The 27,545-nt window shown below is 29.7% G+C and overlaps 1 protein-coding gene across 1 annotated transcript in view; it reads left to right on the forward strand.

The window, feature by feature from the left end:
- The first annotated feature begins 2,017 nt into the window (after positions 1-2,017).
- The window catches only part of LOC119601232 (eukaryotic translation initiation factor 4B), a 109,606-nt gene continuing 84,078 nt past the window's right edge, over positions 2,018-27,545 (forward strand). The window contains exons 1-2 of the mRNA XM_037952034.1: positions 2,018-3,137; positions 4,194-4,808. Coding sequence (XP_037807962.1) covers positions 2,018-3,137; positions 4,194-4,808 — 1,735 coding nt within the window. The remainder of the gene's footprint in view (positions 3,138-4,193; positions 4,809-27,545) is intronic.

Here is a 27,545-nt window from a genome sequence, read left to right on the forward strand (position 1 = left end):
TGCTTTCAACAGACAGATAGACGGACGAACAGACATGGCTAAATCGTCTTAGAATTTGATAAGGACCCAGAATATACATATATACTTTTGAAGGTGGCAATAAAATTCTGATATGATAAAAAAATTCTAATGCCAGATTCAAATTTTAAGTAGCAATCCTTCATTTCGATTTATAAAACTTTTTGTTGGCCTGTGTTATTAAAAAATCAGTATAAATTAAACTTCTTATACAGCATTTTTCATATGTTCCTCGAGAATTCTGCCTAAAATCTAGGAAACATAGTGTATAAGAAAAATTCGATAAAATCACTCTGAAATATTAGTTAAAAAAACAAAACAAATCAGAATGGGGCCACAAATAGAACTATTTTTTTCTCCTGTTTGTTAAATATTAGTGTGTTCTGATAGATGAGATACATAGTCACTTTAAGTGAGAATAAATTCAATTTTCCGGCTTTATAAGTTAAAAGTCATGGGTCCAAAAAGTCAATGTTCACTTGTCACTTAAAATAACAATTTTTTAGACCATTAACTTTAAAATCAACTTTGTTATTTAAAAAGTGGATGTCTACTTTTACCCACATTTTGAAAAATTATTAAAAATTACTAGAATAAGTATTTTTTTGAATCTCTTTGTCTGTTCAATAACTAAAAGTTGTTACTAATTTTCACAAAAATATTTGAAATTTATATTGAAATACAAAACCAGTTTCTGATAATTTGTAACAAATTGTTGTTAATGAACAGACATTATATTTTCTAACAAAATTTCTTAATTTAAAGTTTCATTTTTAAACTTTTAAATAGTAAATCCCAAATTGATTACAATAAAATTAAGGACAATTGACCTGTTAAAAGCGGGATTTGTAGCAAAAAGCGGGATTTGTTATTAAAAAGCGACCTGTTAAAGCGGGATTTGTAGCAAAAAGCGGGATTTGTTATTAAAAAGCGGGATCGAAATCTAAGTCGGGATCAACCTTTAAAAAGCGGGATAATCCCGGATGTCTGGTCACGTTAGTCATAACAGTACTTGAATGTTATACTTTACGTTCTAACAAACTTTTTTATTGTACATCGCTTAAAAATACCAATATTGCGATAAAATTCGACATAATGAAGTTTTATAAGTTGGAAACAAAATCTATTTACTAAATTTGCGACTAGGATCATTATTAGATCCTAGCCCCAATGCTTTAAAGGAACCAACATGTATCTACTCATTCCTATAAGATTAAGTCCATTATTGACCATTCTTTCTATATCAATTAAAATAGTTTTAAATAATAACCCCCTTATTCATAAACAACATTTTATTTTCTGAAAGGTTTATAAAACAAAATTTCCATACGAAATTTGATTTATAAATCGTTTGTAAAATAAAATTGTGTTTATGAATAAGGGGGTAAAAAAATAACATTTGCTGCTAGAAAATGTTTAAGTGTTTCAAAACGATAGAAAAAATATAAATTGAATAATAACAGTTACGAACAACATTTGTTTTTTTATGTTGCCTAAACATTTATTGTGTAACTTTTAATTTTATTTCTTAAAAAGGGCAATTTTTTGGATTTCTAAAATTTTGATAACAGTTATTTTAGGTCCTTGGTATGTTTCAAATTTATTAGAGACGAAGATCTTTTTATATTTAAACCATAATATAACCTCGTAAAAGTATATGGTTTTTAAATGTAATATGCACGTAGTGCTTGTGTCGTAGACAAATCAAATGTGATTTATAATGTCAAACGAAACAAGCATACATTTGGTGGCAAACAATATTTAAGCACCGTTAGCGGTTTACTCTTTAGAATCTTCCAACAAAGTTGCAATAAAGTTTAACTTTATAAGATTCTAACGTTGTTATAAAAAGTATTACAAAAATGTAGTTACATCAATTTCAACTTAAACAAAAGTAATTCAAAATGAGTTTTTGGTATTTAAAAAAATTTTCAGTTTTTATCTGTGTTATGTCATTTCATACCAAAATGGACGTATAATTTAATAATAATAAATATTTATGTTTTCAGGAAAAAAAGGAAAGAAAAGTAAAGGTACCGTCATATCGTTACAATCATTTTTGTCGAATGGTGATGTTCCAGCAGGAACAACACAAGTGGCTAAAAATATTAGAAATGTTGATGGAGAAGACAGTGACGACGGAGGAAAAGTTCTTACAGTTGTTTGTCAACTTCCAACAGCTCCTCGCGCAAATAGAATATTTGATGATAATTCTATACCTCATAAAGCACCATTTATTGCCTATGTCACTAATTTGCCCTTTGATGTTAAAGAGGATGATATATATGAATATTTTAATGCTAATAATGTTAAGTCAGTAAGACTTCCACGAGAGGACGGAGAAACTGGCAGAGTTCGAGGATTTGGTTATGTGGAGTTTGAAAGCAGAGATGATTTAATACATTCTTTAGGTATACCAGATCCTACAATAAAAGGTCGCAGAATCAGAATTGACTTATCGAATGAAAATGAACAAAATTCAAGACAACGTGGAATGAGAAGAGGCTACGATACCGTCAGTAGTAATGTAGAAGGAAGGGAATCAACTAATTGGAGGCGCGACAATAACCAAAAGCGGGAGTCATACAACTTTGGTAATGAAAGGAACTCAAATAGAGATCAAAAGTCTACATCTGATGATTTTAATTCACCTGGCTCATGGCGTCAAAAAAATCCATCTAATTCAGCAACAGTATCATCTCCTGATCAAATTCATCAAAAAGATCGATATGCTTCTCAAGAAGAAAAAAATAGTACATCCGAACGACCAAAGCTAATGCTGAAGCCTCGAACACTGCCACTTCCAGAACTCGATGTCCAATTGCAAGTCCCTTTAAAATCCAAAGTTAATGATAATTCTAAATTTACTGGAACATCGGCAGAAAAGGTTTTTGGATCAGCAAAACCTGTTGATACTACGGCAAGAGATTTAGAAATTGAAGAACGCTTGGCAGATGTTCGTCGTCAAGATAATCTAAAGAAGGATGTTATAAAAACTACAAATGATTTCAATGAATTAAATATTGCAATAAATGAACAGGTTACAAACCTTGATCAAAACTGGCGACAACAATGTACAACCGATGACAAGCATGACAAGAAATATTTAAGAACAGGTAAATGAGACATTGTTAAATAAACATTTACGGTAATGCAATATTTGTTCAAGATATTTGTTTGTTAAGTGCTAAAAATAAAAAAATGGATGAAATTTTGTATATAGTTTCATTGGTTTTTTTGTTATTCACTTTTTTCGAAATCTATATCCGATTTCGATATGTGCAGCTTATTTTTAAAAAGAAACATTTACGGAAATCCAATATTTTTTCACGATATTTGTTTGTTAAGTGTTAAAAAAAAAACTAATGGAATTTTGTATATAGTTTCATTGTTTTTTTTGTTATTAAATTTTTTTCCAAATCCATATCCAAATCCGACTGTTCAAAAAAATAGGAGTACGGTATATTCTCTAACCTAAGTTAGATTAATTTCTTTATTCGTAGTATATATTAAAAAGATAATATAAAAAATAATATAAAAAAGATAAAATAAAAAGTAATAGTGTGGATTACTGTAATTTATTAATTGGCCAATAAGGCTTACAAATTACAAATGAAATAAATAAAATAAAATACACTCTTATATTTAAATGATTTTAAGCAATTTTAAGCACAGTTCGCAATTATTTCATTTAAAATACTGAAAGAAAATGTCAGAATTGACGAAAAAATCTGTTCAAATATCTTAAAAATATCACGAAAAGAAAAATGAAAAATGTAGTTATTAAACATCGTCACAATATTCATCACATGTACTTATCTTCATGTGAGGCAGACGTGTTTTTTTACTCGCCCCGCGATTTTATTAATATATATATATAAATTTATAAGAGTGCTTCAAAAAGATACATCTATATAGTATTTAAAATTTTTAATTGTTATTAAAAATATCAAAAAAAAAAAAATAATTTGTTTAGAAAGTGTGTGTGTGTTCATTTAATTTCCACAAGTTTTATTTAATATTAAGAGCATATGAATTCTCAAAATGAGAACAGGTTCAGTTTAAACGGCAGAAATGCCTACATATTTCTCAACGGGGAGGGAGCAACAAGTGTAAACAAAAATATAAATGATCCAAAATACAACAAAGATTACTTAACCGCCAAACCAATTGAGTGAGCTCGCTCTTCAGTAGTAGTAATGTAGAAGGAAGGGAATCAACTAATTGGAGGCGCGACAATAACCAAAAGCGGGAGTCATACAACTTTGGTAATGAAAGGAACTCAAATAGAGATCAAAAGTCTACATCTGATGATTTTAATTCACCTGGCTCATGGCGTCAAAAAAATCCATCTAATTCAGCAACAGTATCATCTCCTGATCAAATTCATCAAAAAGATCGATATGCTTCTCAAGAAGAAAAAAATAGTACATCCGAACGACCAAAGCTAATGCTGAAGCCTCGAACACTGCCACTTCCAGAACTCGATGTCCAATTGCAAGTCCCTTTAAAATCCAAAGTTAATGATAATTCTAAATTTACTGGAACATCGGCAGAAAAGGTTTTTGGATCAGCAAAACCTGTTGATACTACGGCAAGAGATTTAGAAATTGAAGAACGCTTGGCAGATGTTCGTCGTCAAGATAATCTAAAGAAGGATGTTATAAAAACTACAAATGATTTCAATGAATTAAATATTGCAATAAATGAACAGGTTACAAACCTTGATCAAAACTGGCGACAACAATGTACAACCGATGACAAGCATGACAAGAAATATTTAAGAACAGGTAAATGAGACATTGTTAAATAAACATTTACGGTAATGCAATATTTGTTCAAGATATTTGTTTGTTAAGTGCTAAAAATAAAAAAATGGATGAAATTTTGTATATAGTTTCATTGGTTTTTTTGTTATTCACTTTTTTCGAAATCTATATCCGATTTCGATATGTGCAGCTTATTTTTAAAAAGAAACATTTACGGAAATCCAATATTTTTTCACGATATTTGTTTGTTAAGTGTTAAAAAAAAAACTAATGGAATTTTGTATATAGTTTCATTGTTTTTTTTGTTATTAAATTTTTTTCCAAATCCATATCCAAATCCGACTGTTCAAAAAAATAGGAGTACAGTATATTCTCTAACCTAAGTTAGATTAATTTCTTTATTCGTAGTATATATTAAAAGGATAATATAAAAAATTATATAAAAAAGATAAAATAAAAAGTAATAGTGTGGATTACTGTAATTTATTAATTGGCCAATAAGGCTTACAAATTACAAATGAAATAAATAAAATAAAATAAAATACACTCTTATATTTAAATGATTTTAAGCAATTTTAAGCACAGTTCGCAATTATTTCATTTAAAATACTGAAAGAAAATGTCAGAATTGACGAAAAAATCTGTTCAAATATCTTAAAAATATCACGAAAAGAAAAATGTAGTTATTAAACATCGTCACAATATTCATCACATGTACTTATCTTCATGTGAGGCAGACGTGTTTTTTTACTCGCCCCGCGATTTTATTAATATATATATATAAATTTATAAGAATGCTTCAAAAAGATACATATATATAGTATTTAAAATTTTTAATTGTTATTAAAAATATCAAAAAAAAAAAAAAATAATTTGTTTAGAAAGTGTGTGTGTGTTCATTTAATTTCCACAAGTTTTATTTAATATTAAGAGCATATGAATTCTCAAAATGAGAACAGGTTCAGTTTAAACGGCAGAAATGCCTACATATTTCTCAACGGGGAGGGAGCAACAAGTGTAAACAAAAATATAAATGATCCAAAATACAACAAAGATTACTTAACCGCCAAACCAATTGAGTGAGCTCGCTCTTGTTCCCCCGTTATAAACTTTCATGAGAATAATATTACACAAACCAGGGATGGCAAAATTGGTACGATGGTACTTTTTTTTGATACTATTTGATGTTCAAAAGTACCGTTGTACTCCCGAGTCTTATTTGATTCTCTCAGGGCCACAATCACAATATCCGATTTTCGTTTAACAGATAGATAAAGAATTTTTTTATGAAAACCTTTAATATATCGTTTCGATAAAAAATAACAGGTTAAAGTATATTTAAAATTTTAAATTCCAAGAGTGTTTTACACTTTAAAATATGCATGTAAAATTACTATTACAAAGTATGTAAGTTTTTTGCGCAAATTACAGAAGATGCGTAAGTTTAAGCATAAAATGTTTATAAGAATTAATTACAACATTATGCCTGCAAAACTACAAATAAAATGTAGTATTTTGGTTATTCATAAACATGTTTCCAATAAAATAAACATTTCGACTTTATAATTACACATGTTGTGTTTAAATTTTATATTTTAGCCCCAATGTGTGTAATTTTAATTTAGACGAGTAATATTGAAATGTCAAACAATTTTTAAAAAAATAAAATATTTCAACAAATAAAACATTTTCAATAAGATTATGTTAAGAAGCAATAGAAAAAATAATACAAATAGCAAAAATATTCAAAAAATTGTATTAATTTGGTCCACTTAAATCGACAATGAACTAGTCCAAGACATCGCTCAAACAAATGCTGCATTATGCTGTTGTCAAGTTTGAATGAAGAAGGATATTTGAATAAAAATCCAATTAATGTGCGTGCTCCGTGGCTACATTTGGTTCCCATTGGTTTCTTCCAATAGAACATTAAATAATGAATATTTAATCCATCCACAAATATGCGAATATTCAAGATTCCTCAATATTTACTATATAAAGATAAAATTTACATTAAAATCCATTTAAATACGAAAGTGCATCAAGTAAATGAGATCTAAAGATAATTCTTTTGTAATTTTAAAATTAAATAAAGCATTCTTTCAAAATAATTTTAATATGTTTTAATCTTTTGAATAGAAAGTGATACATTAAAGGTTTACATTTCTATGTACAATTAAACAATTCAATATTAAACTTACATGTAAAAATGTTTTATTTAAACACAAAAAATTTAAATTTACACGATTTTGGAATGTTGCTAAACATTTTTATAAATACAAAAGGGTAAAAACACACATTTTGTATCAAAGGATTTTACATACAATGTGTTTAAAAATTTTGAATATTTTTGAACATGTATTTTTACACTAATTATACTAGGAGTCTGGTTACCTACAATAAATAGTGTAAATTTAAACAAAAATGTATAAGAGTGTAGCACATTGTTATATAAATTCTCAAAAATGCATCAACTAAAAGCCGTTTTTTCTAAAAAAACTAATAATAAAATTATAAACGGCTAATAAAGTTGTACATATTTTTATATTGATTGACATTATATGAATATTAATCTTATTAAAATTTCACTGTTAATATTTTATGAGAAAATTACCAGAAATTTAAATTTTTGAAATAATATTTGACTTTAAAACAAATGATTTCCAAACGATAGGAACTCGAAGGATTCAATCTACTATAAAACGATATGTTTTGAAACTAAGCATTTAACCAAAGATAATATAAGAAGTTTTAGGTCAAAAATATTTGGACTTTTAAGCAAATTATTGTTTCATGTCATATTCATAATCGGATGTACGAGTAAATATCCTATTTAAGGTCCCACGACGGATTTTAATTCAACAACACATATTTAAGCGATTTATTGACAATGAACAGTCGATACTAATACTTGTAGCTCAATTATTAGCATTAAGTTGAAATTCTAAATTCGTCCTTTTATAGGGCGAAATGTGGCCTAACTTTAATTAATGCCGGATTTATTAAAATATAATAAATTATATCATGACAGCTTTAAATTTAAGATATTTACATAGTACAATATCTGGCTAATATTTGAGATGTAAAAAGGTGAACATTGAGGGACGGACAAGGATACATCATATTAACATATAATGCCTTTCTACTTCTGTTATGGATTGTTTAAAAAAAATAAATGTAGTTAAGAAATTGCCATCATTTAGCAAAAAAAATATTTTAGTACTTTGAGATCCAAAAAAGTACCCTCTGAAATATTTTTTGATACTGACACAAAATCTCATTTTCCATCCCTGACACAAACAATAACACCTATTAATTCTTGTTTAGAACAAAGCATAAAAGAAAATAATAAAAATATATGTGTACAACAACCACATCATCAAAAAAAACAACAGATTCAACACACATGCCTGTGATAATCCACAAACAATATCTAGTGAGAGCTTAACAGTTTTTAACACTAAAGAGGCCGATCGTAGTAGCAACAATACACTGATGATGGTTATAGAAAGATCTCTCAATACCTAAACGAAAGCAAGGAAAACTTTTATACGTATCAGCTAAACCGCAGTAAAGGTTTAACAGTAGTTGTCAAAGGTATAGAGTCCACTGTTGATTCAAATGATATTAAGGTGGCCCTGGAAGAATTGGGCTATCAGATAAAAACTTTGTCAATATCTTTAATAAAGGTAAAGTTCCCCAGCCAATGTTTAGAGTTGAACTTGAACCCGAAGATGCAAAACTAAAAAGAAAAGAAACATCCTATATACTCTCTCAAATATTTGTGGAATCGGAGAGTCAATGCAGAGAAACCGCTTAAGAGAAGTCAACCGGTTCAATGTAGCAATTGCCAAGAGTTTGGACATACAAAGAATTATTGTACCTTAAGAACTGTGTTGCATGTGGATACCTTCACTCTTCGTCACAATGTGACATAATAAAAAATGCTAATTACCGTGGTTGCCCTGTATATAAAGTGTTACTAAGAAGACTAAGAGAGAGATACAAAATAAACTGAAAGGTGAAATTGTAGACTTTCCTACAAAAAATATTAATCTTGCTAATGAATCAAACCCAAGAGTAGATCTTCCAAAGATCTTCCAGCTACTGTAAATTCGAAACTAAACAACCAAATGAACACAGAATATTACCTCTCTTAATCGAAACATGACAAACTTCATGTCATCCATGCAAAGCACAATACAAGAACTCTTGAGAGCGCAGAATCAAATGATTCAAATTCTATTAACTAGAAAATGAGTTATTTAAAAATGTTTCTGGAATACAAACGGTTTAAGCCAACATCAGTCGGAAATATCCCACTTCATGATAAATAAATGCATTGATGTTATGTTAATATCAGAAACTCACCTTACAAATAATAAACATATATTGCCCACCGCGCTTTTCAATGACCAAGGAAAAATTTGAAGCATTAGGAGATCGGTTCTTAGTTTGTGATGACTACAACGCCAAACATACATACTGGTGTTCACGATTAATAAACCATAGAGGTAGACAGCTGTACAAATCTTTATTTGATCCCAATAATTGTTTGGATTTCATATATCCAGGTTATCCTACTTATTGGTCAACAGATCCTAAAAAAATTCCCGATCTTATAGATTTTACCATATATATTAGTAGAAATTCAGTAGAGATTCAATTCAGAAATCTCCTATGATTTATCTTCTGACCACTCTCCTGTAATAGTAAATTACTACAGAAAAAGTGAAATAACAGGCTCGTTGTATTTTAAGACAAATTGACTAAAATATAGGAAATATATTAGTAGTCATATCCACACTAATCCTAATTTACAGTGTGAGGAAGATCTAGATAAATACATTAGTGTCTTCACGTCACTGATGTCTTCGGTTTACATCATTATAAGTGCCATATTACCCCAAAAACTAATACGCTTATATGATGAGAGTGGCAACAAAATATATCTCCTGCTCCAAAGCAGAGGCTATCTACTACTACAAGGAGACTGAGAAGAGCCCTTCGATTAGAAGATGATCGCATAAGTAAAAATTATATTGAAAGTCTTACAAATAATAAATATACAAATTTCTCCCTTTGGAAGGCAACAAAAAACATTAAGCCACCCGTAGAGGCACAAACGAGTATATCCACAGGGATTAAGAAGTACCACTGGCAAAGGATGAATTTTTGAAAGTACTGGAAAAATATATTGCAAAATTACAAACCCAACCTAATCCGCTTGCAAGGCATCTCACACAGTACCAACATACAACAAGGCTTCGTAGAACCGCTAGGACGAGGACCATTCATTCTATTTTGCTCTCATCAGAGAGAAAACACTTTTAGTTTTTAAGATTTAATTACTTATTGTTAGGCTTTTGGAATAAGGCAGATTCAATAATACCAATAAAACGTTAAAAAAAGATAAATTTTTAGACAAAATTTTTTGGAAAAAATTTAATTTCAAACCATAAAGCATATAGTGAAACCGATAAAGTTTGCCAAATAACCTATTTAGAGGCGGTTTCATACATGGATGAATTTTTAATGCTTGAATACGACAACAAATTATATTTTTTTAATATAAATGAATTCAGGAAATATATTAGAAGTCCATTAATCGAAAAAATTAAGCTCTAAGCAACTTTCAAAGAAGTCGTATAATAGGAATGATTCATGATGGGCCTAGACCATACATGGGAGTAGTTAATTATATCGACTAATTAATTAATTAATTATATCGACTAATTAAATTGAAAAAAATTATAATTATTTTTTTTTTTCATTAGCATTATTTTGTCTATGGTAATGCTTTTTAATGAAACGATTTCATTAGTAATTATTTAAAAATAAATTTTCATTACCATTATTCAATGGCTTTTAAAAATTTTCGAACATTAATTCGAATTTCAAAAATAATTTCGAATATCCGAACATAATAATGTATTGTCATTAGGTGAAATCATGTATGCCAAATTTCAACACATTCGGACTAAAAGAACTAGTATTAACAGCTTTAAAAATTTGTCGAACACGAGTTCGAACTTTCGAAATTTTTTTTTTAGTTTTTATGATACAGAGATTAATTTAAAAACATAAAATTTTTTTCGAAAATAACTTCGAATTTTCGAACTTAATTTCGAATATTCGAACATATTATTGTATTGTCATCAGATGTACTTATGACTGCTAAATTTCAGCCAATTTGGGCTACGGGGACTGGTTTTAAAAGCTTTCAAAACTCGAATCTTATTAACAGCCTATATTTTTCTTTGCGCCTGTTCATTCATTATTATTAGATCATTGTGAGTATGTAATAATAAATTATAGAAATGTCACATATGTATATGTACATACCTATGTATGAAAAATTCACATGTACATATATATGTACATGTTGTAGAAACAATTATTAATTTTTTTATATTTTAATATTAATGTTTATTGTTCAAGAAATTGATTTATAATGAAAAATTAAATATTTTTAAATCAAACAATAACAGGAAACGTTTTATGTATAAAAATAAAATTGTAAAACTAAAGTGTATTAAGAAGGAGTTAAGTTCCTACATCTACTCCCCATATTAATGTTTATTGTTCAAGAAATTTATTTATAATGAAAAATTAAATATTTTTAAATCAAACAATAACAGGAAAAGTTTTATGTATAATAATAAAATTTAAAACTAAAGTGTTTTAAGAACGAGTTAAGTTCCTACACATGTCTATGTATGTATGTAAGAAAATATACATACATACACTCATACATTTTTGTTATTTAAACATTTCACAATGTAAAATTACAAAAACAAAATTTTATGTTCTCTTGTCCCCTCTCCGCATCTTATTTTTTAATTGCTCTCCTGTTAGAAATTTCTAAGATACCTATAACTTCCTTCATTATTTTATCCTACAATAGTCATTTCATAGACACTACGAATTCATTATTACCTTAATAAAAATTTATTGTTATTGTTTCTCGCTTCATATGTCATATTATCCTGTTACAAACAATACGTATAAAAAACAAGTAAGAGTTCGGCTGTGCCGAATCTTAAATACCCTTCACCACAGTGTATTTAAAATATATAAATTTTATAAAATTTAAATTTATTTCATTTTACCGACTATATCATTATTATAGCAATAGCAAAACGAACAACAACAACGCTAAACGAAATAAACACACAAAAAACAAAATACACAAGGCAGTAAAATCAGCAGACATCAAACATAATAAACGAAATACAAAAAAATCACAACGCAATGAATCCAACAGACATCCAAACATACAAAACTGAATACACCAAGAAACAAAAACAATATACACAAGGCAATAAAACACACAGCCATCCAAACATACGAAACTGAATACACCAAAAAACAAAAACATTTATTATTCGATATACCTATAAGAATTTATCAATATTTGACTTAACATGAAATCTATCGTTTCTTTGATAAAATTTCGAAAATAATAAGTAATTTTGAATTGGATACATAATATATTAGATAATCAATGGATTTGGACCTAAAAAAAATGTTTAGTGAGGTATAAATCTATATATTATAACAAAAATAATCTGGGTTTTTGGTCATTTTGTATTGATAAACAAAAACTACATTACGGAAACCCAATCTATTTGGGGAGTACTGTGTAAATTTTATTTAGAATTGTAGAATATAGATTCTTATTCAATAAATCTAACACTAAGTACCATCCTAGCCACTCTAAGTATGGGGACATCACCATATACCACTATAGAACTATTACATGCTAAAATCTTGATTTTCAACCTCATATTTTGAATGCTTTATTTTATGAATAAGATACAGTAGGCGTATTTGGATCTGGATAGTTATTCTTGATTTGGGTTCTAAATATATATAAGTGTATGTATTAGCTGAAAAATATTGCTTTTGTTGACCTTAGGGTATGATGACCACCTCTATTTTAAAATATCTAAATTAGGTATTTTTCCTGTACTACACGACAGTTCACTTTACAATGGTTCCAAGCAACCTAAGGTCTGTTTAGAGGTCTAAATTTAAACATAGTGTTCCTCCTAGTTCGTATATGGATTTTAGAGAAGATAAATCAGGAGTCCAATGGTTTTCCTTGGATACAAGTCGCCTCCCTTTGGCAGTTAAAGATTTTGAAAGACCACTCAGTGCGTTTTTTCTAATAATTCTTTGGATCATTACATCAATTACTCTATTTTATATTTTTTAATGTTATTGATTAAACATCACATAATTATATTTCATTGATTTACACTTGTTCTAGAAATCTAAACTAATTTTTTATATCGAAATTGCCTCATTATTATCCTTTAAACATTTTTAAGGTAAATAACATCACATTTTCACACAATGAGGATATGATTTTTTTGTCCTTTTAACACTAAACAATAAATTCAAAAAAGTAATTAAAAAATAATTTGAAAAACATAACGAAATTAACCGAAATTCTCAATATGCAAAATACTTTATTGACGTGCAAATTCTGATGAAAAATACTAAAATGCAACAACAAATGCACCAAAATTTGTATTTTAATATTTTTTTTCTTGGTTTTCCCATTTTACACAATCTCTATTTTTAATTGGAAAACATAAATTTACTTTTTACCTGTTTTTTCGAATTTTATTTATGAAAAAACAAAATTCTCTTAAAAAAAGGTAGGCAAAAAACTTAGTTGATTCACTGTAAACCCTTCTCACGAAGGTGAAGAGTATAATTATAAATAACAATTTTCTGCATTTTTTAATGGATTTTACAACTTACATTTTACATATAAAATATACATACATATTTCCTGTAAAAATACACTTTTTAGTGCAACTTACACATTTTCTTGATACAATCAACACGAATAAATACAAATTTTACATTTATGCATTGAACACATTGAAGACAGCAGGCTACACGACTACACGAACACAAATGCTGCTGTGCTGCAGTTGTAGTCGTGTGGTAGCTACTGAATTATTTCAAAGACTACAGCTACAAGTAATATAAATAAACAGCTGTTTCTTGTTGATATGAATTTATAATTCAGTGGTGTCACTTTATCGTTTTTTGTTTTTACATTAATAGAAAATAAACGTATAACATTTCAAAGTAATTAAGATTTAAACTATTATTTTGAGTAAATAACTTCTCTCAATAAAGTAAAAAAAAATATATTTTTTAAGCACTTCAATTTTTTATTATATTAGCAACACTGTTTCTGTTTTTGTGGTTGACAAAAATAGAAATTAGCTTAATTCGACTGCAGCGACAAAAGCAGTCGAGTGGTCGTGTAGCTGTGCTGTCGTCAAAAGAATCGTCTTCATATAAACGTGTGTATTTTATTTTTGACAGATTGCAGTTGGTAGTCTGCTGTCTTCAATGTGTTCAATGCATTAATATTCACAAAAAATAATACTCACAAATGAAATTATCATTTCATGTAAAAACTTAATTGTATTTTTTGCATCTTCACATATATTTTCTACAAATAAATACATTTTAATACTCCACATAGTTAGTTAGTTAGTTAGTTAGTTAGTTAGTTAGTTTGAAAGGAGGATGTATATACATCAAATCCGAAGAAATACACCTAGGCCTCTATCGGGCCTGTTGTGCGCTCCTTAACCAGTGCCTCAGGTGGGAATCGAACCCACCACCTCCGGTCTACCAGACTAGAACACTAACCACTAACCTACCGGAGGCCACCACATACTCCACATAAAAATTAAACATTAATTTAATATACATTAAACATTTATCAAACATAGCTACAGACGTTTTCAATAATTTTCTAATTAATATTTGGTTATTTTTGCATACATTACTCACATTTTATAGCTTTCAATTACAACATAAAATGTAAAATTTTAGACCATAAATAATTTCCTTTATTAAATAATATTTAAATTTTGCAGTAAAAATATTACAACCTTTTTTGTAATATGAAAGAAACCTGATTTATTTTCGATAATTAACGAGTCTTTAATTTGATTTTAATAAAAAATAATAATTTTCGATTATATTTCATACAACTTTCCTTAACATTTTTTTCAAAAGTTAAGTTTCCTACTACATACTTATTTGTCATGAATTTTTGATACTTTATTTTTAACTTTCTATTAAATTATCTTGATATTTAGAGGTTCATTACACTTTCTAAAGCAGTGGAGCTCAAAAACATACTACTACCAAATTTTTATTTGTATCGGTAAAGAAGAATTCAACTCAAAATAAAAGTACAGTGATGTTCAATGATATAGAGCTACCATCACGTTCAAAGTTTCTCTCCAATTAAAATCTCTCCTACAAAGAATAGAGTCGAAAAAACTAACTGAAATTTTGTATTGATCTGTTATGAATATAAAACCATTATTTTTGCAATAATTTACGTGTCGCTATTCGTAATTTTTAAATTTTTAAATTAAGCTACATACATAAAAAGGTGTGACAAAAAATAGAGCCAGTTTGCAAAAATAGCTAAATTTAACAATTTGTTGACAATTTTCAAATTGAAATTGACCTAAATAGTATTTTTCATTCTTTTTATTATAATTCTAAAAACAATATCATTAAAAACTTATAATTTTGGATCTTAAAAGGGGCAGAGGCAAACATTGCAGGATAGACAGCAGAAAAACGATAAAAATTTATGAAATAATTGGGTGCTCCAAGAAAATTATAGAAGATGCTGTAAAATATAAGTTTAAACCAAAAAATTACGCTTTTTTAAAGCGAAAAATTCTGACTCATGCGGAGCATGACAGTTTTGTGTGCTCCGAGTACCCTTAAAAATGAATATAACTTAGATGTTGCAAGCTTAATAGTAAGATCTCTCATGTATAAAAATAATTTAAATAATAAAATTAGTAGAAATCTAACCTTGAGCAGAATCGAAATATATTGTAGTCAGATGCAGAAAAGTCAATTTATTTAATTGATGATATGATCCGTATAGTTGTACGTAGACGTTCCAACACTGGATTTTGTCCAAAAGTGTACTATGAATATCATTGAACAAGGTGGATGGCGGATACGTAATGGTATGTGGTTATTTTTCTTGCTTGGAACATGGTCTCTATTTTGGATTGAGGGAAGATTAGACTGTAAATATCTCATAATTATACTTAACTAGTTGACGCTCACTCAAAAAATTATGAATCTATCCAGATGCACACTTAATTTTTGAAAAATTTGAGTACTTTGTTAAATTTCACGAGTACAGACCGAATATAAATTTTAATCAAAAATGTTGTTGATATAATAAAACTATATTATTTTATTGTTAAAATAATGTTGAAGGATTTTAAAAATATTTTTTATACTCCGATTTATAGTGAAATCAATATTGAGAGAAATAACACTATATGACGGCTGAGGGTGATCGATTATTCGACATTTTCCAAAAACTGGTGTTCGAATACTTGACATTTGAATAAAAACGGTTAACATATTTCAAATCCAGAAAAAAACGGTTAGCCGGTTTTCCATTATAAATAACAAAATCTATTTTAATTTGAAAAAAAAAATTGACGTTTATGTATAAATTTGATTAAGAAAAAATGGCCTGATTTTTAACAGTTTAAAAGATAACTTTAAATATATTCGTCTGATTTACATTATTTCTTTAATGTAATATTTAACTATTGTAATTGAAATATAATCTTAAGATTAATAAAATTTTATCAAACAGTTATTCCAATAAATTTTACAAATAAAAATTGTTTTTTATTAGGAAAATCAAAAAAGTTTAACCAAAGGTGCGTTAGAAAAATATGTTCTAGTTCCTGGACTCCAATATTTTTAAAATTTGGACGGGCTGTATTTTTATTTACTTCAAAAAAAAAGTAAAAACACCGGATTATTCGATATTCGAAAAATCATCATTTATAACAGAAAAAATTGGTTGAAAAACCGAGTCGATCAACCTACTATAGACGTCATTTGCATCTACGAGCGACCGTGCTCGACGTCTATAGACGCCATTTACGTCAACGTGTTAAAGATAATGAGTGAGATCGAAAAATTCTTAACATACGTACATATGTATACATATGTTAATAAAAACGAAACCTCTAAACTTACAGTTACAATTTACAAAAAAATATTTTTATATTTTTAATCACTAGTGATGAAATGTTGAACCTTTTTCGTATTTAACGTTTTTATAGTGCGTTGTGTCACTTTGCTCGAACAGGTAGTCCATCTCCGTTTAAAATCTACTACACTTTAAACCGTTTAAAATCTACTTCTCTTTTAACAAGAGCACAATATTACTCCACTCTTGGTATAAATACAACATAATTGTTCTTGCACCACTCAACATCTAGTTTTAACTGTCACTATGCAGTTTCCTAAGTCAGGCCAAAAATAAGTGGACACATTATGAAGTGTTATGAATGAAAGCAGCCTTTTTTGTAAACATTCCTTGATGTAAATTTCGGTATACAAATAATTGGTTTCTTTTTACGAAACTACATATTGCTTGCCATACTAAGAACTTTTTGGGAGATTTTGTCTGTTGGGTCCTAAACTTTTCTTGAACATTCCTTCGAGCATCAGCAACATACAATTTTTGACCACGAAGTCAACCATTATGCAGCAAGAATATTTGTTTATAAAACTTGACTTCAATTTCTGTGCTCTGTTTTTGGCCTCTACATTTTTAGCAGCTCCTGGCAGGAACTTTTTGAGTCCAAATAGTCTTTTCGTACCAAATAGTCCGAGCACTGAGCTAACCGGGCTGCTTTCATACCGGATGTGTGGGTGCTCTTTTGAAAATGCTTTCTATTTTTTTGGCTTTAGAAACATCATTACCATTCCTTCTACCAGAACCAGGTTTTCTATCAAGGTACAAGTTCTCCCGGTACTGTGTAATAACATTGGAAACAGTTTGACGACAGACCTTTAAATTCTTGGCCAACCTTTTATATGCCCATGTTTGGTTTTATTGAAAATATTTAATAATTTTAGTACTCACTTTTTTCTGGTCACTCATTTTAATCAGAATAATAAAAAATGAAATAATTGACATTAAACATAATAACTGACATGTTTTACAAAGGTAACTTGATAAAAAAAATTAAATAATACTTGGGTTAAGAGTTTTAATGAAAATCGTGTGTTAAGAGTTTTACGATCTCACTCCTTACTATGCTGAATGAGTAGTAGCAGTATTTAAGGAGATTCCCACTATATTTCCCAATTTTTTACATGACTCCATATCTCTTGCTCCAAAAAGAATTGTTATTTCTTATTTTTTCTTGATATTTTCTGGTTCAAACTTATGTATTACTACATTTTATACTATTTTCTTGGACCAAAGAATTATTTCAAAAATTTGCATTGTCCTTGCCTTGAACATGTTTGCTTCTTCTGCCTCTTTTTGGACTCAAAATTAAAGTTTTTTAATGAAATTATATTAGGATTGTAATAATAAGAACTAAACTTCCCAGCGGTAAAAATACACATTATGTACTCGCTTATCTAAGTGATATTTCGTGGCAGTCAGTGGTGATGCTTTCACTTATTCTTCCACTTAGATTTAACATAAAAGTGTCCTAGGCTTCCTCATCGATGTGCTCTCGCTTAGAATGTAAGCCACAGTTTCATTAAGGCAAATTAAAATTTCACATACATAATGTGTGGAGTTCTAAGCGAAGTTAATAAGACGCCTATAAACGCTTGCAAATAAGAATGCAATGTATGTAGATTACAATCCTATTTGCATTTGTAAGTTAAAATACCATGTCTTCCGATTTTGTTATAGAAAAAATATGTATTTTTTTACGTTTATTTAAAATTATGTAAGTTTGTTTAAAAATTATCATAAAATAATAAACATGTATTATAGTTAATTCAATAAAAATATAATCAAACAATTTTAACGAAGATAAATGAAATGAATCTTAATTTTCTTTTGAAACATTCGGCCATCTTCCTTTACAGATCCTGTAAACAAACAAGAGGAAATTGTCAGTATTAAAACTAGAATGTATGAAGTAAATTTACCCCAATTTTTTGTTTGTGCCATTTAGATCACCACAATTACTTTAAATTTTTACAATAAAATAACTTTTTTAAGAAAACATAACTTCACTTACAAAAAATCAACTTTAAACTGAAACAAAAATATTATTCTTTTCATGAAGTATACATACAAAAGAAAAATAAAACGGTACTTTAGTTCTGTTTTTTTTTTAAAGATATAAAAACAAAAAACAACATGAAAAAGGCAGCTAACTCTCTGCTTAAATCGTAATCTATGTTATAATTAAAGTGCATGATATGTTGGATTACGCATACATTGCACTCTAAGTACTTAGATTGCTCGCTTAGAACGTCATACTGATGTCATCGAATATTATCTAAGTACTTTGTTTCATTTACCGCTGGGTTACTATTTGTATCGATTTCAGTTTGAAAATCGTCTACAAATTGTAAAATTTTCATATTTTTGGAAACATAACACACTTCTTTATATAGCTTAATTTCAAATTACATTAAAATTACGCGACGCGTAAATTATTGTAAAAATAATGGTATTATATTCAGAACAGATCAACACAAAATTTCAGTTAGTTTTTCCAACTCAATTCTTCATTGGAGAGGTTTTAAGTGAAAAGAAACTTTGACAAAGCATGTGGCTCTATTTTTAGGAACAAACTATAGAGTACATCGTTAGCTTAGTACGCAAACGTAACAAGTCCATTTTTTATAGAAATTGAGACTTTAATGCAGAATGGTAGTATAACTAGAAATACACATGATATAATCAAAAATTACCTTTTTTATACTTTAAACATGTACTCTTGCTCCGGTATGCAAACGTGCTAAGTCCTCAAAACAATAAAAATATACAAAGAAAAAGTCCTTACAATTTGCTATTATAAAGGCATTGATTAGTCATGTAAAAAGAAATATCAATCATTTTGTACATCAACGTCTAGGAAATAGTGTGTGGTTTGTAACATTTTCAATTGAGTAAGAAATCATGGAATACTTTTTTAAAATAAAGTAAAACAAGTAAATATTGACAATAAACTGATTTTCTTTAAGAGGGATGATATAGAAGAGAATAGCGTAAGTTATGGACCGAATGTAATAGTAGTTAGTAAAGAAATTTTGATTCCTATAAAACTTGTAAACGTTGAATTGCATCTATAGGTTAGGTTAGGTTGATAGGAGGATGTATACTACATCAAATCCGAAGAAATACACCTAGGTCACAATCGGGCCTGTTGTGCGCTCCAATTCATGAAAAAAAAAACAAAATTGTTCACTGAATGTATTATTTTTCCATGTTCAGAAACTCAGTTTCCTGGACGTAATTCCTAAGAATCTTCCAATCGGTGTTGGTTAAGAATGTTATTTCCGGAATAACATCACATCCAAGATACTTGGATCTAACTTCGACGAATGCCTGACAATGGCAAAGAAAGTGCTCCAGAGTTTCACTGTCCTCTCCACATGCTCTACATTCGTCTGAATCCGCACGTCCAATTTTGTATAGATGTGCACGTAATCCTGTGTGTCCACTCAGAATACGTACCATAATACTAACCTCAGACTTGCTCATTTTGAGGAGATTTCTCGTCTTGCTCTCATCAGGGTCACCCCATAGAATCTTTGTGGTTCTACCCACCGTTTCATTATTCCAAGAGGCCTTATGGGATTCTCTCATCCATATTTTTAATTCAGCTTTTGTTGCGTCGAATGGTTTTACGTTTGTCAGGTTAACTACATCGAGCTCCCTTCCCTTTAAAGCTATTACATTCGCCCTTTCGTTGCCGACTACTCCCGAGTGGCCTGTTACCCATATGATGTGAACCTTACCTCTGGGAGAGTATTCAGTTAAAGCTTTCTTACAATCCAATACGGTCTTAGATTTAATTCTATCACCTGATATCGCCCTAATTGCCTTCTGGCTGTCGGTAAATATATTAAGCCCTGTGGGCGCCATATTTATTCTAATCCAATTTACACATTCCGTTATTGCTCGTACTTCTGCCTGGAAGCTTGTGTTATGATTAGGTAAACGGTGGTATACTTCTGTTTCTGGGTCTTCAATATAGAACCCCAGGCCCACTTTGTCCCATAATTTAGAGCCATCCGTGTAGCAACGGATTCCTATTGGTATTTGCTCTAATGTTCCGCTGGACCAAGACATTCTATCTGGGATTAGCGTTTCAAAGTTTCCGACATATTCAGTGTCTGCTTTTTGTCCAAAGCAGTCCACCAGATTATTGAAGCATAAGCTAGAATTGGTCTAATTACACTTTTATAAAGCCAATTTGTCATAGTAGGACTAAGACCCCATTTCATGCCTATGGTTCTCCTACATGTCGCCCAGCACCGATGTGCCTTGTTGATCCTATCCTCTATGTGGTGTCTCCATTTTAATTTCCGGTCAAGTATTACACCTAAGTACTTAACTTTGTCTGTCACCGGTATCTTCTTGCCCAGGAAGCAAGGTTCAGTATATGTAGAAATTTTTGTCTTTCTTGTGAAAAGACAGATTTCCGTTTTTGCCGGGTTAACATTGAGGCCTCTCGGTTGAGCCCAGCTCAAGGCCGTATTCAGAGCCTCCTCAGCTCTTCTACACAAGTAATTTGGATCCTTTCCCTTTAAAAGTATTACGACATCGTCTGCATAGCAGACACGTCTAAGTCCTTTCTCGGTTAGGATCTTTAGGAGGCTATTAATCGTGGTAACCCAGAGTAAAGGTGACAAAATGCCACCCTGTGGTATACCGCGAAATTCCTTTTTCCTGATAGTTATATCGTACATCTCGCAGCTTATCCATCTGTTCCATCATGTAGTTGATCCAGTTACGGAGCACCAGGTCAACATAAAACTGGTCTAGGGATTGGATAAGGGTATCAGTGTGCACGTTATTGAAAGCGCCTTCGATGTCAATGCATACCGCCAGTGTATACAGTTTGCTATCGAAAGATTCACCTATGCATATAAGCATGCTGCTTATATTTAAGGTCTTTGTATGGTATGCTGCTTTTAACCATGCTATCGACTATCCGTTCCAAAGTTTTAAGTAGGAAGGACGTAAGACTTATCGGTCGATAGGACTTAGGTGTCGCATAGCTAGGTTTCCCTGGTTTGGGTATAAATATTACCCTTGCATCTTGGCTTTTAATGGGGGTATATGCCAATTTTAAGCATGCAGTGAATATCTGTGACAGATGTACGGAAACCAGTCCCGCCTCCATCTGCAAAAGTGCCGGGAAAATTCCATCCGGCCCTGCAGCTTTATAGGGAGCAAAGCTCTTGATTGCCCCTTTAAACATGTCAGTTGTAATAACTATTTCCGTGTTACCCTCCCCTTCCTCCAATATCGGTTCATCTATGTTATTCGATATACCGGGTGGGAAATTAGAATCCATTAGGAGTTTCATTGTCTCCATATCCTCAAGCCTCCTGCCCGTGTCATCGATCATAGATTCCGGTTGGACATGAGTTTTGGATAGGAATTTTTTTTATCTTCTATACGTCATTTACGCTATCTACCTTTCCAGGAGTCTCGTTTGGCTTTTCGAACGATTTTCTTATATTCACCAAGTTTATTACGATACTCATCCCAGTATACTGCGGTCTTTTTACGCCGTGCCCGGTTAAATAGTTTACGAAGAGTCTTCCCAAGGTTCCGGATCTCCCCAGTTACCCAGGGTTTTTCCTGGGCAGATCTCCGCTCTCGCAGAGGGCAGCTGTCCTCAAACGATTCAACCAGGGCACTTGTGAACGTTTCCACTTTTTCATCTATATCCTCTTTATTTCGACATTGACATGAATTGCATCTATACTATACTGCTATTTTAAGCCAGTTGTGTGCTTTAAAGTCGTTGGGGTAGAGTCAAACATTGCCCTATCCTCATAAAATGTTGTAAATAGTGTTTGGGTCCCACAAAACTCCTTTATGTCGGATTTCATCACTATTCCGGTATTTTAAAAACAGTTATAAGCGTTAGAGTAATTTTTTCAAGGGTACTTTATATGGGAGCTATGGTCAAATATGGACCGATACTCATTAAAATTAGTGTAGCAATTTAAGTTCATTAAAGTTTTGTCTATATAAAATTTCAAAGCTGTACTAATATGCTGTACTAATGCGTTAAAATAATTTTCTGAAGGGGATCTTATATGGGGGTTAGATCAAATAAAGCGCGATGTCCGTCATTCTTTACTGTATAATTTTTGAATACAAAAAAATAACTTGCTTTGATAACGATTACTAGCTACTCAACATATTTATTTCTGTTTAATCTCTTTTCCGTATGGCGGCTAAAAAAAACTACGTTTACAGATTTTAAAAATATGAAATTCAAAAGAAGTTATGAAGTTTTTTGCTTCTCCTGTAAAATTGTGAAAAGAGGACTTCTTACGTTTGCGTACTAAGCTAACGATATGCTAAATTTATTATGAATTTTGACAGCCAGCTTATATCATAGTATATATGGGCAATTCTATCGTGGCGAACGTGACGGTCGTACGTTTTAAAGAGACATAATATATATTTTTAAAATTTCTTGTATTTGAAGATAGGGCTTCAATAGCTCTAAAGTTGATCGAATGAACTTAATAGACCTAAGATATAAGTAGTTAAAGTGTGTGACGCGATGTGACTGAAATAGAAGATGCTATGTTCTTTTCTGACACAAATGTAAAAGTTCCTGGTTATTGGTATAAAAGCTTTTTTTTATTGTATTTTGGAATATTTTTTGCTTTCAGATCTAAAAATAGTTTTTTTGTACAAGCCGGATCGTGTGAAGTGATCTGATATGACGTGATGTGAAAGTTAATAAGTTCGTAAATTTATTTTGGACTGTGTCCTTTTTAAAGGACTTCAAAGTTTTAAAAAGTACATTCTTAAAAAAATATTTTAAAATACATCTACTGATCAAACAATGCTAAATTTGATGTCAAGCTAACAAGACGAGTTGTAAAATATTTTATGTTATTTTTTTATTCTGTTAGCATTAAAAGATGTAAAAATTGTCTTTAAAAAATAATATTGAAAATTTAAGTAGATTTTAAAGGATAACAAATTTAAAAGACAGATTTTAATTCTGACAGTATAAAATAAAAATAATACAAAATATTTCCCAACTCTTCTTCTTAACTTCTTAAAACTTTGAAGCCCTTTTAATAGGACACAGGATCACGAAATAAATAAACTAAAAACGCAGTTTTTCTCCTTAGTTTCAGTTTCAGACGTAAATCATCCGGTTCGTGTCTAACGATTTTTTTCTTTTTTGTCGGACGGTGTTGCTGACCCTTCTGATGATAGTATAAAGTCGATACCCGAAAATGACTTTATTTTCCATACATTTCTTTCGACTTATCAGCTAAAAAATTGTCACGATCACTTAATTTAAATTGCATAAATATCGCATCATTTTGACTCTTGGTAGTAAATTACCCTTGTAGGGTTGGTAAGTATGGTAGATGTATTATAAATAATACTACAGTACTTTCGCTTATAGTCACAATCTTTAATTGCACACAAATTGAGGACTATATCGCTAATGTGATTATAAACAAAATTTTTTGTATATGCCACAATGTGCTTATAAAGAAAATCTTATATATTTATTCATTTTTTGTGAATATAAAAAAATAACAAGTAAGAGTGTTATATTCGCTCATGCCGAATCTTATATATTATAGAATTAGTTATCGATCCACCGTCATCAAAATCGGTAGAAAGATTTCAGTTCCCATAAAACTTGTTCATGTCGAATTTCATCGCTGGACTCGCTATTTTGTGGCAGTAATGAGTTTTAAAATCATTTTCTGAAGGACATCTTATATGGGGGGTAGGGTCAGTGTAGGATCGATCCTTATAAAATTTCTCGCATTTTGAGCCAGTAATGAGCGTTGAAGTCATTTTCTGAAGGGGACTTTATATGCGGTAGGGTCAATTAGGGATCGATCCACATAAAATTCCGTAGAGAGATTTTGGCTCGCAAGAAACTTACTTATGTCAAATTTCATCGCTATACTCATATTTTGTATCCAATAATGAGCATAAAATTCATTTTTTGAAGGGCACCCTATATGAGGGGTAGGGTCAGTTATCTACCAATCCTCTACCTTTTGCTGTTCGGCCTCTATCGCGCTTTCAACGGACAGACATGGCTAGATCGTCTTAGAATTTAATATGGACACAGAATATATCGTCACCTGAAACGCAAACGGCCCTAACTAACCAAAAATTCAAAATCGATTTTATTGTTGATTCTGATGTATTGCATCAAAACAAATGTCCACATAAAATTGACTCCTCCGACCAAAATTAGCGATTTTATTGACAAAAAAAGGCCCTATCTACAAAAACATTTAAATATTAAAGGTAAAAAGTCCAATTTATCCATTTTTATATACGCCAACTGATAACAATAAATCGCGTCGATAGAAACAAACTTTTCAATTTAAATAGTTTTTTGCTTCTCCTTCAAAATTTTAAAAATGTTAGATAGGGCCGTATGCGTTTTAGGTGACGATATATACTTTTGTGGGTTTTGACAATATTTCGATATGTTACAAACGGAATGACAAAATCAATATACCTCCCACCTTTTTTGGTGGTGGGTATAAAAATTCATGTTTATTAAAGAAATAAATATTATTTTCATAAATTCATTACATTAAAGAAATATTGTTTATATTATTTAAAAAAATCATCAATTTTAGTTGTTTTAGGTTGAGGATGTTGGTTACAGTTTTATCTTCTATTTTTTTTTTTTCAAACAAAAAATTTGAATTATTTCTTGCTCTAAGCAAAAATGTCGCAAAATATCTACTGCATTTAAAATTTCTTTAATCGAAAATTGTTTTTCTTCAACAAAAACTTCTTCATTTAATTCACGATAATTTAAAAAAAAATTCGTATGTGACAATGTCGTGAAGTTTTTTCATATAACATGACTTTTAATAGCCACGGATAGATGGCATATATGTGAAAAGTGCTTATATCAAAAAATGGACTATAAAGTAATCTTTTTATATGAAATTGATCGACAGAGACATTTAAATCTAATAAAATTGACAATGTCACTAATGTGACTATAACAATGATGACTATAAACGAAAACTACTGTATTTACATTAACTCAACAGCGAAATGTATTTATTTTAAATATGCAACGATACACTAGATTTATATTTGACAATGAAAACGAACTTTTAAGAAAAATAAATATATACATATGGCTATAATAAATGTTTTGTTTCGGCGTCAATCCGATATGGTTCAGTGTAAATGCACAAATGCACAAGCGGTTTACTCGTTGAATTAGTAATAGTTTTCCATCAAAGATGTAAACTAAAGTAGTAAATCATTAGGATTTACACTTAGAGGAAAATACCGCAAATAATCGATTTGTACTTAAACATGTTTATTTAGTTCAGATGTATAAATCAGAGACAGAAAATAATTGTTATCTATGAAATTTTTGCTTAAAAAAATCAGTAGAAAGAATCGTCATAGAAATGTTTCGAATGTCATTTTTACGGAAAATATAAAAAATACAAATCAAAAGCAATTTGTATTTTCTGAGAAATGAAATACAATCCAAATAAAATTTTTAATTTTTTTGAATAAAAATAATAACAATTACTGTCTCTGGTATAAATATAACATATAAGTTTTAATTATTGTTAAAAGTATCCGAATAACGAATATTTTGCGACAAAATAATTTTTACTCATTTTCCTTGTAATGTTTGATACATTTTTGTAATTATAAATAAATTTCTTTAATATTTGTCAAATTTTATATATTTCACATTGGTATAACACTAATCAATATAATTTACATAATTAATTAATTTATGGCATTTATATTTGTATTGGTATAACACTAATCAATATAATTTACATAATTAATTAATTTATGGCATTAAATTAGTTTTTTCCCAAAATGTAATCGTTAAATTTGTCTAGGTCTTTATTTAACAATTTGTAAACGTTAAAATTATAATTTTTGATTTTATTTTAAAAGAAAGCATAATTAGTTTTCGCTATCAACTAAAATTAACGAAAATAGCTTGATCTAAAAAATTGTTAAAAAATAACTTATTATTTATTGGATTAAAGAAGAAATGAAATTCTTACATTTGTCAATGGTTTATTGAAGGTATTTTAAGCTATTTGACGATTATGAATACGACTTTCCTGAATTTTGCCTAAAATTCTTTAATAAACCTAAAACAAGATTTTATAAATACAGCCCACAGTGGGGCAGAATGGAAATTTTTTGGAAATAAATCTGGCATTTCTAAACGGCTGATCCGATCGGGATAAAATTTGGCGTGAGCGTAGCCAAGGAGTATTCGAGTTTAAGTTTTGAAGATGAACCCTGCAGATGCCCCAGGGACGGCGCTGTGGCGGCTCAAAGTAGAGTACCTACGACATGTAAAATTTTTAAACTCGTGCCATTTTTTTGTTTTTCACCCAAATACAAAGATTTTTATATTTTGTGAAAGCGCTCGACGAGATCTTGAAAAAACATGCTTGGACATACTACTTATCTCTTATAATATCCGAGTTATAGGCATTTAAAAATTTAGTGATACAAAATTTACCATACCTTGGTCCGCCTTTTTTTGAATACCGGGCGTAATTTTGGACCAAATGGACTCAATGTAACAATCTTGTTAGTTACACAACAAAATTTCCAATAATATACAAAAAAATTCAGATCAATATCGTTTACAGGTCCAAAAATATACGTTTTTTAATTTA

Source organism: Lucilia sericata, unplaced genomic scaffold, assembly GCF_015586225.1.
Source record: "Lucilia sericata isolate MDLA Ls3-8-SP2 unplaced genomic scaffold, ASM1558622v1 Contig000152F_arrow, whole genome shotgun sequence".
NCBI lineage: Eukaryota > Metazoa > Arthropoda > Insecta > Diptera > Calliphoridae > Lucilia > Lucilia sericata.